General features: G+C 36.2%; 1 protein-coding gene across 1 annotated transcript; it reads left to right on the top strand.

The window, feature by feature from the left end:
• The first annotated feature begins 2,276 nt into the window (after positions 1-2,276).
• On the top strand, positions 2,277-7,935 carry LOC113691378 (cold-responsive protein kinase 1). The gene is made up of 7 exons (XM_027209495.2): positions 2,277-2,880; positions 4,510-4,698; positions 4,781-4,911; positions 5,276-5,489; positions 6,013-6,244; positions 7,129-7,279; positions 7,376-7,935. Exons 1-7 carry the CDS (start codon positions 2,847-2,849, stop codon positions 7,769-7,771), a joined length of 1,347 nt encoding a protein of 448 aa, XP_027065296.1. The 5' UTR covers positions 2,277-2,846; the 3' UTR covers positions 7,772-7,935.
• The last annotated feature ends 7,398 nt before the right edge of the window (positions 7,936-15,333 follow it).

Genomic DNA, 15,333 nt, shown 5'->3' with positions numbered 1-15,333 from the left:
TTATACTCGAATTTGACTCGTTTGGCCCAGCAAACTACTCGAATTCGAGTCAAGTTTTTGATTGAATTGCTCGCAAGCAATTCGATTCGATTACAATTCTAGATCAAACGATCAAGTAACATCAAAAAATCCCTTTTTACATACTTTCTCAAGATAAAATATTAAAAAACTTTCTGTGATTTGTCAAATGTTTAATTTAATTCTCTCTAATTTGAAAACTTGCATTATAGAGATTTTTAACTAAATTGAAATTTGAACGAAAAGTATTCATAGTTATATGTGAAATGTTAATATTTCCAAATAAGAGCGAGTATTTTACCCTTTTTCTCATTTATTCCATGAAGCCAAATCAATCAATCAATCAATTCTCAGGCAATTCCTCCATTGCATTCGGGTGCATACTCCACATTTAAAATTTGATCTCCTAAACATTGTTATTTGATAAATTGATCCAAATTTCCGTAAGTCTCTAATTAGAGTAATAAAACAAACAAATATAACGTTTACGCTTTTCGATTTTGTCAAGCTTCTGCCATTTTTCCTGTTTTATTTAAACATTGGCTAATTCAATATGATTGCTAATGTACCCTGCAATCTCCATCCATTTTTTTTGTCTAATTGGCCGATTCCTTCAGTCATTCGTGTCTTTGATCCAAACCCTTTGGCATTAGCATTGACAAGTGTATAGAATAATACTATGTCATCTCTCCGCTGACAAAGTAGTAGTGTGTCATATTTGGCATTGCATATCTTTACTTCATCAATAACTAGTTTTTTAGCGCGTCAGGTAGTTGAGACTCATTATTTTGCTGCTACATTTGTGTGTGTGTTTTTTTTTTTCAGTAGTCATGTGTGTGAGTGTATGTTTTTTTCTAATTGCACAAATAAACATGACTTTAAAATCAGGTTATCTTACACTCTTAATATAGCATTAATTAGGAAGTAATGCCTAAAATTAGGTAGAACTAAAAGGCATATGGCTATACATGTAATGTGTAGCCTTGCTTATTAGTCACGTTACTTCTCTAAGACAAGCAATCTGACAATTTCCATTTTTTTTTACACTTTCTATTTGCTAGTACTTCACACTTAACAATCTTTTGGAAGAAAGAAATAAAGAAAGACAATTATAAAATGGGTTTGTCATTTTCTTTTGTTTGCTAGACTTGAATGAGCATTCAAACATATTTAAAAATATTTGCAAACCAATGTAAAATTGAATTAATATTTTTTGTAGATTCAGTGGCTTTTTCGTTTTACATTAATAGGTCTATATTCATGACACATAATTTTTATTCAACTCTATCCCACCATGATCTCGGTTTATATATACTACCATGTCTCCTAATCAGGGTTTCATATTGGATCCTATTCTTTTTGTTACAATTTAGATGATTGTTTGATTGATAGATTAACAGGACATCATCTATTGAAAATGAGCATGTGACTCTCAATATTGAACAAGTTTAACTTGCAAGGTGAATATACATATTTTCTTATTTTTCTCTCTTTCTTCCCTTTTTTAGGCTGTCTATATCTTTTTTTTTTTTTTTGAAGATTTTGATGATTTTGATTTTGATAATTTGTATTTATTGAATCATTTTTTCATGCTCAAAAGAAAAAAAGTTGGACCTATTGTAAAAATTCAAAAACTATAATTCATTTCTTAAATTGCATTTTTTTAAAAGAAAGTTTATCCTGTTGCCAAAAATAGACTGAACAGAACCAAGAACAGAATGAGAGTAAATTGCTGACCGCCAAAATATTCCCATCCAAGAGGCCTACGCGGACAGAAGAGCAGGGAGAGAAAGTGGTAATTAGAAGAGAGCAATAATTGAAATTGAGAGCAAGGAACAGAGACAGAAGGTAGAGCAAAAAGGTCCACCGATTCAACGAGGCTATCTGCACCCACGTTTCCCCAAGCCGCCCAAAAATCATGCAACCAACAAATACCCCCAGAGTGCATGAAAATTATAGAGTAACCATACCATTTGCCCACGCGGACAGGAGTGAATTTTCAACAAAACCATGTCACCCATCAGCAAAAGACCAAAATACCCCTCAAAGTCACAAAAATAACGGTATAACCGGCTCATTCTGCACTGTTGATAAGCGATTGACGCTTTATATATGTAAGATAAGATTATATCATTCTTTTAATCTTGTGCATGAATGATGCAGTGATGGCATATTTTATTCATTACTATAATAAATAAACAGTTGTCCCATGTAGTGATGATGCGATGGCATATTTTCTTTCTTTTTCAAGATCTTTTTAATACATTAAACGGCTCTCATAATTCTTAATTTGTTTGTGAAGTTCTAGCTACATGCAGCAAGTACAAGTGTACAACATGTGAAGGAAGATGTACAGTGGTTGTTCGAAGTTTTATACACCTGATTATTCTCGATTGGCGATCCATCGGGCACGTTTGGCTCCTCATTTTGAACCCCTCCAACCAAACAAGGAATGATTGAATGGCCGCGGTTAACCGTTTCTTCTTTTTAATTTTCTAAGATAAGATGAACTTCCAAAAAAAATTGTGAAATCTGCCGTCCTGCTTACAGCGACAGACATATGGAAATCGTCCCTCTTCTCTGTCGCCTACACTGCTTTGTATCGGCCGAAACTTCGCCCCTTTCGATCATCCCCATGCCCCCGTCTCCTTTGTCTGTCTCAAACAGTGGGATGCTTCACAAAGGAATAAAACAAAGTCAGGATAACCAAAAGCTGTGTGAGCAGCAAAACACAGTCCGGCTTCCTAAAACCATGATCCTTTATCCTTCACTAATCAAAGCAGCAGAAGAAAAGAATTAGTTTCAGTTACACAGATTGCTGCACCTCAATGGCTCGTCGTGTTATAATAGTTGAACAACATGGTAAGCTTACCTTCTAATGAATACTTTTTACTTAGTGCTAGTTTTGCTGATGGTATGGATCTATTTGCAGTTTCATAACTAATTTTCAATATTTGAGTTTGATCGTGTTAAGTACTTGTGTTTCAAGCATCATGTCTGCAATCAGGTTGTAATGGACTGAGTGAAGAAGGAATGTAGCGCTATAGAAGTCAGTATATGTTACTCTTGAGTGTCAAAGAAAAAAAGGATTGTCATGATTCAATGTCCCTCAACTTCTGCCGTATATTTTTCCAAAAATACCTCCTTTCTTCCTTCTGTTGGTTGTACATTTGATATCTTGGTTGGGGCTACCGCTTATGCATATTTCACCCATAAAAGGTTCTACCCTTTGATGATTATTGCTCCAGCTAGTACTGGAGCTTTATACCACAAAAGGGAATAGTAAATACATGGCTTAATTGCAGAATTGAGTTCATGGGGTTCCAATTTCAAATTGTATACTAGCTGCCTTAGAATCAGAATTTGAGATGCAGAGGGCATGATGCTGTGTAATCCCTGTTGGGGACTACCCTGCAACGTTCTGATTAACAAACTTTTGTTTGTTGTTTTCCACCCCATTTTTGGGTTGGGGGATTCAATGTTGGCAAGGACATTTCTGAATAAGTTATGACATTTCTGAGTTTCTATATTCATGTCACCTTGCTAGAAGGTCGGATTATAGTTTTGTGTTTTAAGACATCTAGCATGTTATAGTATATAGGACTTACGGTGATGATCTCTGATCACTTGAATCTTCCCTTAGATTTAACATGAGAATTATTACATAGGACAGGTGGAAGATTGTTCGAGCATTTTAGAGCTTAGATTTTTTGTTGTAGCAAGACAGTTGACACGATTTGGTTTATTATAGACGCACTGTGCTTATGACATGGTTAAGGAAAATTTATCGTCACCAAGAAGTTGCATAGATGCTCTTAGCAATGTCAAGCATGTTAAGAATTTCCATGGATAAAAGACAAACTTTTGTTAAGAATGGGTATTGCGTTTGAAGCCGCCTAGCAGTTTTGAGCTTTCTCCGTCCAGCATGCAAGCATGGATTATTTAGCTTGATAGGCAATATATATGTATGTTGATTCTTTGGCCAGTGTCTTCTTGATGGAGTTCCAGGCCTCCCCAACTAGCCTTCAATAGGCTGTCCCAGTGCAAGCATTTTGCTTTCATTATAAAATTCACTGTGATTTTGCTATAAGTTGCACTGGTGGATTCAAAAAATTCCTACACTCGTACAATAATCTTTATTGTGTATCAGAGTATTCTAGCGGAAATAGCGATCTAGTTGTTAATTCATAATTTGGAGGGAAATGTCATAGTACAATCCTAATCCTATAAATTTCCACTATGTTAATTTCTTTTAAGACTGTTAAAAAGCGATTGTTCTGCTTTCTTATGGCTAGAGTTTCTCCACATGCATTCATACTACTGGCTGAAGCACAGTGCTGTATCACATAAAATTTGCTTGGTTGAATGTTCTCACATTCCTTTCTTTCTCAACATATTTTCTTGTATAGCAATTTGCTGCTAGGTATGTCTCATGTATTGGTTTGATATTTGATCTTACCATGGAAAGGTGTTTCTACTTTCTTGATGCAGTAACATCGGCAACACCCCCAATGCTTGATTTACAAAGTCCCATAAAGCATTCCTCATCAGCCTTGTTCTTTCTCCTTGGAGGGATGGTTGTGCTCATTATATTGCTTGTGCTCTTTTTCATCTACAACAAATTTATCAAAACAGGAAGGCTGAAAATGTTTACTGCTGGCCCAAAAAAGGGCTTATGCGGTATGTATTAGAGAATATGACAATTGGTTATAGCTAACCTCAAAGAGATCTCATTACAGTTCTCCACTATAATCAATCGCAGGGACAACAAACGTGTTAAGTGGAAATCTTCATACAATAAGCTATTATGACTTCGAGACCCTAAAAAAGGCTACCAAAAATTTTCATCACGCCAATCTGCTTGGAAGAGGTGGCTTTGGACCAGTCTTTCTGGTATTGATGATTACTTCGACTGTCAATGTATTAGTCCTTTCTTGTTTTTCCAAGATGTGAAAAAGATTAAACATGAGTTTGAGTCTCTGGCCTGCAGTAATTGTGGCTTGTAAGAAACATGATGGCCCATCTGATACTAGTCTTTGCATAATTATATGAAGAGTGCTGGACATCTTATTGCGTTAACTCCCCCGTAGGGTGAATAGGTTAATTTGACTATTTGCCAAGTCATGCAGCATCATTTTTGACATAAATGGTGTTCATCACTTAGGTGCTTGGAAAAGTTAAAGCAAAAATCTAGTCTATTGGTTTTTGTGCTGCTAATTAACAGTAGATTATTCAATTTGATGGTTGCTATTACCAGGGGAAACTAGAAGATGGAAAATTGATTGCAGTGAAGCAGCTATCCCTGGAAAAATCCCAACAAGGAGAATCAGAATTTCTTTCTGAGGTAAGGATGATAACCAGCATACAGCACAAGAATCTTGTCCGCCTTCTTGGGTGCTGCTCAGATGGAGCTCAGCGGCTTCTTGTCTATGAGTACATGAAAAATAGGAGTTTGGACATCATCATATATGGTATTCCTCATATCTCCTGTTTTTTGGCTGGATTGTTCACATGTTTTAATATTATGTAAATTTGCTCTACAGCAGAGATCACTTTAGTTGGATATATCTAGGAGAACCGTTGAGGTGAAGAGAAATAGGTTTAAGGAAGGGCAAATAGGGTGGAAGAATATTCCCCTCTTTAACCTACTAAAATCTCCGAGATTTTCCATCTGTAGACCAATCTTCATACTTGGTGAACTTTATCTGATTTCCTTTTAGTTTCTCGAAAATAGACACATTCGTCGTCTAGAATGCAACTGTTATCTAGTCTGTTCTTTATATTGTCTAGATAATATCATACTTAAATCTGGTAATGAACACCAAGCTAGTAAATGTTTCATATGATGATTGATGGCTAGTGAGAGCCGAAAGCATTGAAATACAAGAGCTCTAGAATAGGACTTCAAAAGGAACGATTAACTGATTGAGGAATTAACAGAAATTGATTTGTACTTCAATGTTTTGCTTTATGCTTTTCTCTACAATGGGACAGGAAAAAGTGATGTATTCTTGAACTGGAGCACTCGTTTCCAAATAATTATTGGGGTTGCACGAGGTTTGCAATACTTGCATGAAGATTCACATTTCAGAATTGTTCATAGGGATATTAAAGCCAGCAATATTCTTCTTGATGACAAGTTCCAACCAAGAATTGGAGATTTTGGCCTAGCCAGGTTTTTCCCCGAGGATCAAGCTTATCTTAGCACTACATTTGCTGGAACCTTGTAAGTATGTTCCATTTATAGCTAAATAGAATTGCATCTTCGCATTACTCTACCATGAACTAACAGGATTATTAGTTTCAATTCTGTAAACTAAATTTTGTTCTTACAAGCTAGGAAAAGAACATAAAATAGAAATACTTGTGCCTTCAGAATCTCATAGAGAATGATGTAAGCGTAAATAAGTTTAAACGGAGTTGTATTTGTCTACTGAATTATACCCGGTTGTACAAGATCCCGGATTGCACAATCTGGCTGCTTCAAAGTAGATGGTTTTCTCAGGCTTTGTAACCCAATATTTCCCAAGTGCATCGACAACTGTGTGGAAGACTTCATGCCATACTATATAGTTCTTTTTCAGTATCCCATAGTTAGCAACACTCTGCAGTTTGTTACAGTTCAATGGATGATGCTTATAGCATAGCCAATTAGCACTCCATCATCAATATGATGTACCACGTATTGACAATTGGAGGCTATTTTTTAGCTTTAGACAAATAAAGCATCCCCTACTATGGGCCATCAGTTCCTTGTTATTTGCCCTAGTCGTTGTTACACCAGCAGTGTTTGAAGTCATTCTAGTTGCATAAGCAATCAGACCTGTCTGAAGCAAAGTCTTTTGCAGTAATATGATGAGGGTGTTTAGTCTCTTCTGGACAGAGTTTTGAATGGCATGCTAAAGAAGGATATAGAAGCTTCAAACTGCTAATCACCAATGCCAACTGACGAAAGTGAATCACTTCTCAAAAAACGTGAATTTGAAGATTTACACTTCTTGAATTAAAGTATGCATTTTCTGTTTTTTATCACACAGAAAAGAAGTGCATCTTCTGGATCTGATTTCTTTGTATTTCTGGCTAGTAACCGCCTCTTTTAAATTCTTTCAGAGGTTATACAGCACCTGAATATGCCATAAGAGGAGAATTATCTGAAAAGGCGGATATTTATAGTTTTGGAGTTCTGGTGCTTGAGATTATCAGCTGCAGGAAAAACACAGATCTTGCTTTGCCTTCAGAAAAGCAATATCTACCAGAATATGTAAGTATTTCAACTGCTGTAGTAGTTACTACATTGAAACTGTAAAGTGAGGTATCACACGACTTGTTATCTGAAAAACTGTTCTTTTTAAAATAGGCTTGGAAGTTGTATGAGAAGTCAAAGCTGATGGATCTAGTAGATCCCAAATTGCGCGAGGATGGAGTTGTGGAGAAGGATGTTTTGCAAGTACTTCATCTAGCTTTTTTGTGCCTTCAGCCTCATGCAAATCTGAGGCCACCAATGTCAGAGGTCGTAGCAATGTTAACATGCAAAGTTGAATTGGACGAAGCACCAATAAGACCAGCCTTCTTGGACCGGAAGCGCAGGAATAATGATCCAGCTTCATGGGATACTATCTCAGAGGTCTTCCCCTCTCCACAACGGAGTAGTTCAAATTCGTTTCCAAAACCTGGAATCCCACCTGCTTCATCTCCAAAACAGATTAATCCCACTACCCTTCCAAAATCTGCAAGCATATCATTGTCAAGCTGATACTTGAGAAGGTCTACGACTCTACCCAAAGGCAAACTCTGTATTCATTTTACAATGCCTTTGTAAAGAGAATGTAAAAAAGTTTTGTAATTTGTTTTATTATTATCATTATTTAAAGGGATAATTTCAGAAACCTCCCCTGAGGTTTCTGACTATTGCAAGAAGCTCCCTTCTAGTTTAAAAAATTACATCTACCTCCCCTATGATTAGCATTTCAGTAACAATATAGACCCAATATGCTAACTTTCTCCTCAAAAATCCTAAAATGTCCCTTTGTTACTTAGAAGGGGGAAAAACAAATTAATAAATTTTTTTGATATTGCAACTATTGTAATCGGCATAATCACCTCAATAAATCACTTCACCTTAATTCCCATATTCTTGCAATTTTGGCAGCCTACTATTGCCGCCTCAAAGTTTTCCATGCAAATCAACTATGACCATTAAAGTCTGCATTCAACCTAATATTTAGTCTCATTTTTTTCCCTAAATTCAATGTTTGAATTGATCAATGTCACTATTTAACCTTGTTGTTACTAAAATAATGTAACCTACTAAGAATACCAACACGGAGCAACCAAAAGCAACACTAGAGTCCACATCCCATGTCTCTAGGCAAATCTAATTATAGTTTTTATATCTCAAAATTCTTTTTTACACAATTGGTATAATATTGTAACCTTCTTTAATCTGCATTCCCTTTGTAGCTATCATTTTTATTTTTCTGTATATACTCTGTATCACCACCGTCTTTTTCACCTTCATTTAGTTTGATAACAAATATGATCCAGCAACTTGTCATTTTATAATTTCAATTCAATTATACTTATAAAAAAAGAAAACAGAAGAGAGAGTGTGTGTCTATTTGCGAACAAAGAGATATAGGAGAAAGAAGATAAGAGAAAGAGTTAGAGAGATAGAACAATAGTTTAGTTTGTATGGCAGCAGTTGTTTTAGAATAAAAGACTAGTTGTAAGTGTAGAGTTTTTTTGTTTGTAGGAATTATTTATAAGTGAAGGATATTATAGTCATTTTATTACATGAAGGGAGGTTAGTGTAATTTTCCAAACCTGAAGGTAGGTAAGTGAAATTGTCAGAAACCTCAAGGGAGGTTTCTGAAATTATCCCGTATTTAAATGATCAGTAGTTTTCCCGGTTTGCATTGCTGTTTCTTCATCTTTCAAGGGTATGACATGTATAGGAACGAGTTTATACCGTAGAAGGAAGCAAAACTTTTTTCTGTACGCGATATGCTCCTACCTAAGTTCAAGCGGCTCTAAATGGTAAGGGTGCTTATTGCTGACAGTTTTGCTAGGTGGTATTCTTCTTCTTCCTTTTGTTTTCCTTTTCCTCTTGGGTTTTGATGATCGAGTAATATTCTGGCTTGTGAGATGATAAATAATACGCATCTTAGCAAATTCGTAGTTTTGGAATTCTGAAATCAGTGCTTTCTATGTAAAGTACATGACCATTGTCGTTCATTTTGGACCAGTGAGATATATTTCCTGGAAACGCAGATACTGTTTACTAATTATTGAAGTGAGTCAAAAGACAGCTAGAAAGAAAAACGGTAGGAGCCAATATGCATTGTCACGAGAGCTTGTGGGTCTTTTCCGGAAACACCAGCATAAGATGGGATTGCCATTGATAACCTTTCTATTGATTTCATGAAAAGGGAGGAAAAAAAACTAAGATTTTAAGTATTTGTTTCCCCTAATTGACATCAATGACAATAATGGAGGACCCTTGCACCATGTAGTAATGGGCGACCATCCTGAGGAATAATATGGTTTTGGTTACTGGCAGATGTCACTGTTTCAGGTAAACAATGCAACGTGGTTGGAAAATATAGACAAGGTTGCTTCCTGCTATGCACATACTTGGGTACGAAAAAACGTGAAGATGGATGCAGTCTGTAAATTGAACCCCAAAACTGAAAGTTGAAAGTTTTACTGCTTGAATTGAGTGGAGAGGCAATGTTGCATTCACTTCAAGATTCATTTGGTAATTTTCAAGTAAGGCATGTCTTTTCCCATTAGACGGGTCTACACAGAAGTTGCCCAAAGAAAGTCCAATTCATCTTGGCTTTTGTTTTGCGAATTTATGCACCATTCTTGCTATTTACAGGCAATCGCTAAGTTACACTTTGCCGATTTGGTAGCCAAGTGTTTTAACGAGCCTGCATGTGATTATTTTGCACTCTACAATGAGTACACTAGCTACAAATGTATATATTAGTAGAATAATTGTATTGGTTTGAACAGTAAGAGTAAAACAACAGTCACCTCTTACATGTTTTTGGGAGTTGCAAATATGTAATCCCTATTTGGCAAATGAATTTTTCTGGGTGTGTGTCTAAAATTTTATTGTATCTTACTATAGAAATTGTAGGAACCCTTTTTTATGTGTGTAAATTTTTAAATTTTTTGAAAGGTATAGTTTAAAAATTTTGAAATTTTTTTTGATGTTACTGTAATTAAAGTTGTTAAAAAACTTGTAGCAAACAAACTTGATCAAAAACTTATTTGTCAAATAACCATTAGTTGTTTCGCAGCACTGTTTGGCAAGGCAAGTTTTTGCCTAGTTTTTCTCTTATAAGTTTTTTTAACTACTTTAACTATAATAATCTCAAAAAATTTTCCAAAATTTTTAAAATACACGCTTCAAAAATACAAAAAAAAAAAATTTCCCTTCTTTCCTTTTTTTCTTCTTCCTCCCTCACATTAACCTACCACCACCTCCAGATCACCTCTTTCGATATCAGCACCAGCATCGACAAAGGCTTTTTTTTTGTTCTTTCTCTTCTCCCTCTCTCTCTCTCCTCCTCCCCTCCCCTCCCCTCTCCCCCTCTCCCCCTCTCCTCCCCTCTGCTTCACCACCTCTCTCCCCGCCACCCTCTCCTCTCTAGGGGAGAGGGGGAGGGTGGTGGGGAAGAGAAAAGGAGGAGGAGGGAGAAGAGGGAGAGGGAGAGGGAGAGGGAGAAGAGAGAAAAAAAAACTTCTGTATTTACCGGCACTGGTCATTGGTGGAGGTTCCTGCGCCGGCGGCTGGCAAGTGTTGAGGTAAGGGAGAAGAAGTGGCAAGGAAAGAAAAGGAAAAAGAAAAGGAAAAGGAAAAAAAAGTTTCATACTTTAAAATTTTTTTTTATAACTTCTACATTAAATTACAGTAAAATTTTAAATAAATATCCAAAAAACTCATTTGCAAACGGGATAATTTATGCAATTTTGATCTACATTTATAGATATCTTGATCAGCCTAACACCAATCAGACGTAGGCCATATGAGAATTGAGAACGTAATCATTCCATAATGATAGTGGTAACTGTACGTTTTAGTCTCACACCAAGTGTAAATATTGAAGGGAATTCTGTTATAAATCCCCATCAGTATTGTCTCACATGGTATCAGTCAAAATTTCCCGGAAACCAAAGCTTTCTTCTTTGCTTTCCATTTCAGGCCTACTTGAGCAGCTACTCCTCCCATGTCTCAAGCAATATTGTAATGTATTAATTCGTTACCGATGTTGATGGGATCTGTTTCCTAAACAGTGAGAAGGCATTGAATTGACATCAGAATTCAGAAGGAGACTTCAATGCTGTATGCCTCCCTGTTCCTATTCCTCCATGACAAAAGTAAATGGAGGCAAATTCCATTTAATTGGCCTTTCTGTTTCTGTTTCTGTTTTATTGCAGCCAGCCAGCGTCCCAGCAGCAACTATCCATCCATCCATGCATGCAACTCTATGCTTTGACCCACTTTTTCCCAAACATTAACATTTAACACCCGTTTTGCTTTATGATTTCGAGAGTCGACAATTCTGGTGATTGTGACCTTCGTCTTAACCCCCTCCAATACCCAAGGTTCCAGTTCCCCCATCCTCCCAACTCATCTTTGTCTTTTATGGAAGAAAGATGATTTGTTGTTGGTTTCCAAAAGAAGACTTGCAATATTGGCATAAAAGGCCTCCTGTATTTTTGTCGTAAGAACACTACAACAGCTAAATCTACTGTGTTTTGCTCAAATTTTGTTCCAAAAGTTGAACATTTCCGCAGTTTCACTCAACTTTTTCCTGGTCACAATTTTATACTTTTCCAATCCTGTCTGTGTACAGCAAAGAAAAGAACAAATTTGTGAATGATAAAGCATGAAGTACTTAGTATCAGTGTGTAATGTACTTTCCCCTCGAATTTCTGAGTAATGAACCAAAAACCACTAGATGAAAAGTAACCATATCAATTAAAATGGATACTAGAGTACTTTTCAGGAAAATTAGTGAAGCGAAGCCATCGGGGGTGGACTAAAATTCTCAGAATCCTCTAAACTACATGCCATAATTTCGCCACGAAGCAAATAAAACTGAAAGGGAAAAAAAATTAGTACTAGAAGCCAATATCAAGCAACAGTTGAAATTTCAAAAGAAAAAAATACTCTCCTTTCTCTAGCTACTAGCCAGTAATTCTTAATTACATAGTATACCAAGATTACATGCTGAGTAAGTTTACTCATCCGTTAATCTCGTCACGGGCTAATTAAGTTGTAGGAGCTGATCGCATGTACGCATTCTATCTGTTATGCAAAGGATTCGGACCTGTTGGAACCATGCGTTTGTCATTATCATCAATCTTGTTCCTCCATTGTTTAGAAGAATACCTTGAGAAATGAAGTCCGAATGAGTTGCACCTGCTTAATGAACAACTTGCAGCATCTTCTGATGATGAGTTTATGCTAATAGTATTGGCTGATGGAGTCGTGAGGAAGAGCCCTCTTGCGGCAGCATTCGTCAGTCCATTACCTGCCAGAATCTGATGAAGTACAAGCACGAGCAAAATAGTACTACCATGTAGTCTCATTGCAACCAAGATATGAATATGTTAATTAGGAAATATCCCAGTAGTAGTAGAAGAACAAGAAGCCAATTAAGAGTTAAGGTACTTCAAGAAAGGAATTATACATACGAAAAAAATGGAAGATACATGCTTGAAAGAGAAGGGTCGGCAGGCCTGTGGGATGATGGGTTTAGTGGGGTTGCGGTAGGGGGAGGCAAAGGGAATAGAAGATGAGAATGAGCATTTGAGGATGGTGAAAGGAGGATGGATTTGAAATAAGGTTTTTGATGGATATTTATTACTACAGTATTGTATGATGGTAGTAGTATCTTGGATATACAGTAGAGACTTTAATTGATACATCAACATCCATTGGATCAGAGGGAAGGAAAGTGTCTCACCAAACTGTATTAATGGCTTTGAATTCTAGTCCTTGTACAAGTAGGTATAAAAGAACAGAACCGAACAGGCTGACAGAAATAAGTCCTTCCTTTTACCTGAAATTTATTAACATTTTTCTTTTAGAAGGGAACCAGAAAGTTGTTTAATGTCGCGAGTACGAGAGCGGAGAGGCGAAATAATATATGCTCAATTCAATTCCGTTATAGTGACATCTCTATTTCTCTCACACTCAGACCAGTTAACACATGCACGATTGCACAGCTTTAGGGGCTCTCTCTCTCTAATGAAGCAACTTGATGCTTCAGACGTGCTGGGAGAAAAGGAGAAAAGAACTAGAAGAAGTTATGGAATTAAGTTGTTGGTTGAAAAAGGTTCTTCACATTACTGGAGACATTTCTCTTCCCTGTACCATTTCGAGTCATACAGTACACTAAGTGTTCAACGTTTCCATCTTTTCATCATTGAAAAGGAGAAAACCATTTTACGGTGAGGGCTTGAATTTCAAGAAAAAAAGGAACTCCATTGTTGCATTATTCAAGTTTTTGTTCATTTATATCTAGAAAACGCCATCTCATTGCCCTCCTGGCCCGTAAAAACAACTGAGATACGTCAATGATGACGACAAATGCAGTAGTTTCATTGGAATAATCTGCGTAGAAGAAATGCACTAAAATTTTCCGAGTAACTAAATGATAAGCGGAATTAGAAAAGAAAGGGAATGATCGCAATTGAACCGTGGGATGCACTAAGTTTTTAAGGGAAAGATCGCAATTGAACCCTGGGATGCACTGAGTTTTTCCCAGAAATGACCTTTTTATTTCGTGCAACATGTTATTTTAATAAATGTTTTAGTAATTGGGTGGTTGGGATATAGAAGCAAAAAGTGTAAGGATATTGAAGAAGTATGTGAAAGTTGCAGTTAGGTCTGCATACTAGTTAGTGGTGTCAACGGGTTGGATTTGGATCAGGACTTGACCTGGATCCGATAAATTTTTTCAGTTTTGGATTGAAAAACAATTCCTATACTCAAACCCGGATCCGATCCAGTTTACTCTAACAAAAAAAAGGATCGGATACAGAGTATAGGATTCCGAACTGGATCCGAACAATATATTAATAATACAAAATATAAGTATTTCTAAATACATTCTTTTACCAAATTGACAATTTAGTAATGACTTTGTAGATTGATTTGTGGTTAATTTTCAATTGACTATTGTGAGTTATTTGTGATTTAGTTTCGTAATTTGATTTGTTTAAGTTTGGAGATTAGATTTGTGGTAAGTTTTGGATTTAATTTTGAAATATTTAAATTTGGACTTTTTAGACCCGGACTCGACCCGGACCAGTCAAACCCGGTTTCAGGACTCTAAGATTAAGACCCGTCGGATATACGGGTCGGGTCCGAGTCTGAAATTTTTAATTCCTGCCTGAACCCAGCCCGTTGACACTCCTAATACGAGTCAAGCAAATCGTGAGTAGATTATGAGTAGCTTGAGTCAAAGCTTGCTCGGTCAATACCAAACTCGAGTTCGAGTTTGAACTCTAGTTCAAAGATATTCAATTCGTGAATTCGCGAGCCAGTTCGATTTTATGTGTATGTGTGTGTATGTATATATATATATATATATATATATATTTTATTTTAATAATAAAATTACATATATATCCCTAATATTTTATTATTTATTAAGAAAAATTACTATTTTATTCATTTTTTAAAAATAAAATATTTATTTTTTTTATTTTTCTAAGCTCGACTTGACTTGAATTTGAGATCGAGTTTGAGTTCGAACTTTACATTGAGAGCTCGTCGAACTCAAGTTCAAGCTCTAATTCAAGTTTGATAAAATTAAGTTGAAACTTAGACTTGACTCGTTTGCTGCAGTGGCAATTTTCAAAGGAGAGTAGCTGCAACGATAACATGCTCCAAGGACTATTTTTTTTGGACATGTACAACTAAATACAAAGGCCATAAGCAAAGAATGGAATGCAGAACCATTTTCGCAAGATTCAATGAATAGAACCCATAAAGAATATGAAGTTGGTAAAGAACAAGAGAAGCACATCATCTTCATATTGTTCAGATACATCAGCATATATTTTGTAGGGGGGAAGGTAATCATTGCTACTTCAAGCTTCAGTAGGAATTCACTATCATCATTCACCATCAGGAATCGATATTGTTTGTGCAAAAGGAAGGCCACGATCAAAATTTCAGAGAGTAAGAGAAATCCAAACAAGCTATTCTTTTGTTGTGCAAATTACAACTATTTCCAATGGTACGAAGATAATGATGATGAGGTGAATAGCAGAAGAGGAGAAAGTCAT

The sequence above is a fragment of the Coffea arabica genome, chromosome 6c (assembly GCF_036785885.1).
Source record: "Coffea arabica cultivar ET-39 chromosome 6c, Coffea Arabica ET-39 HiFi, whole genome shotgun sequence".
Taxonomy (NCBI): domain Eukaryota; kingdom Viridiplantae; phylum Streptophyta; class Magnoliopsida; order Gentianales; family Rubiaceae; genus Coffea; species Coffea arabica.
The sequence above is the reverse complement of the archived record's forward strand: the minus strand, read 5'-3'. Positions and strand labels throughout refer to the sequence as shown.

Coding starts and splice junctions, on each gene's coding strand:
- LOC113691378 (XM_027209495.2), top strand. CDS start 2,847: ATGGCTCGTCGTGTTATAATAGTTGAACAACATG. Junction 6,245..7,128: donor ACTACATTTGCTGGAACCTT/GTAAGTATGTTC, acceptor AAATTCTTTCAG/AGGTTATACAGCACCTGAAT. Junction 7,280..7,375: donor AGCAATATCTACCAGAATAT/GTAAGTATTTCA, acceptor TTTTTAAAATAG/GCTTGGAAGTTGTATGAGAA.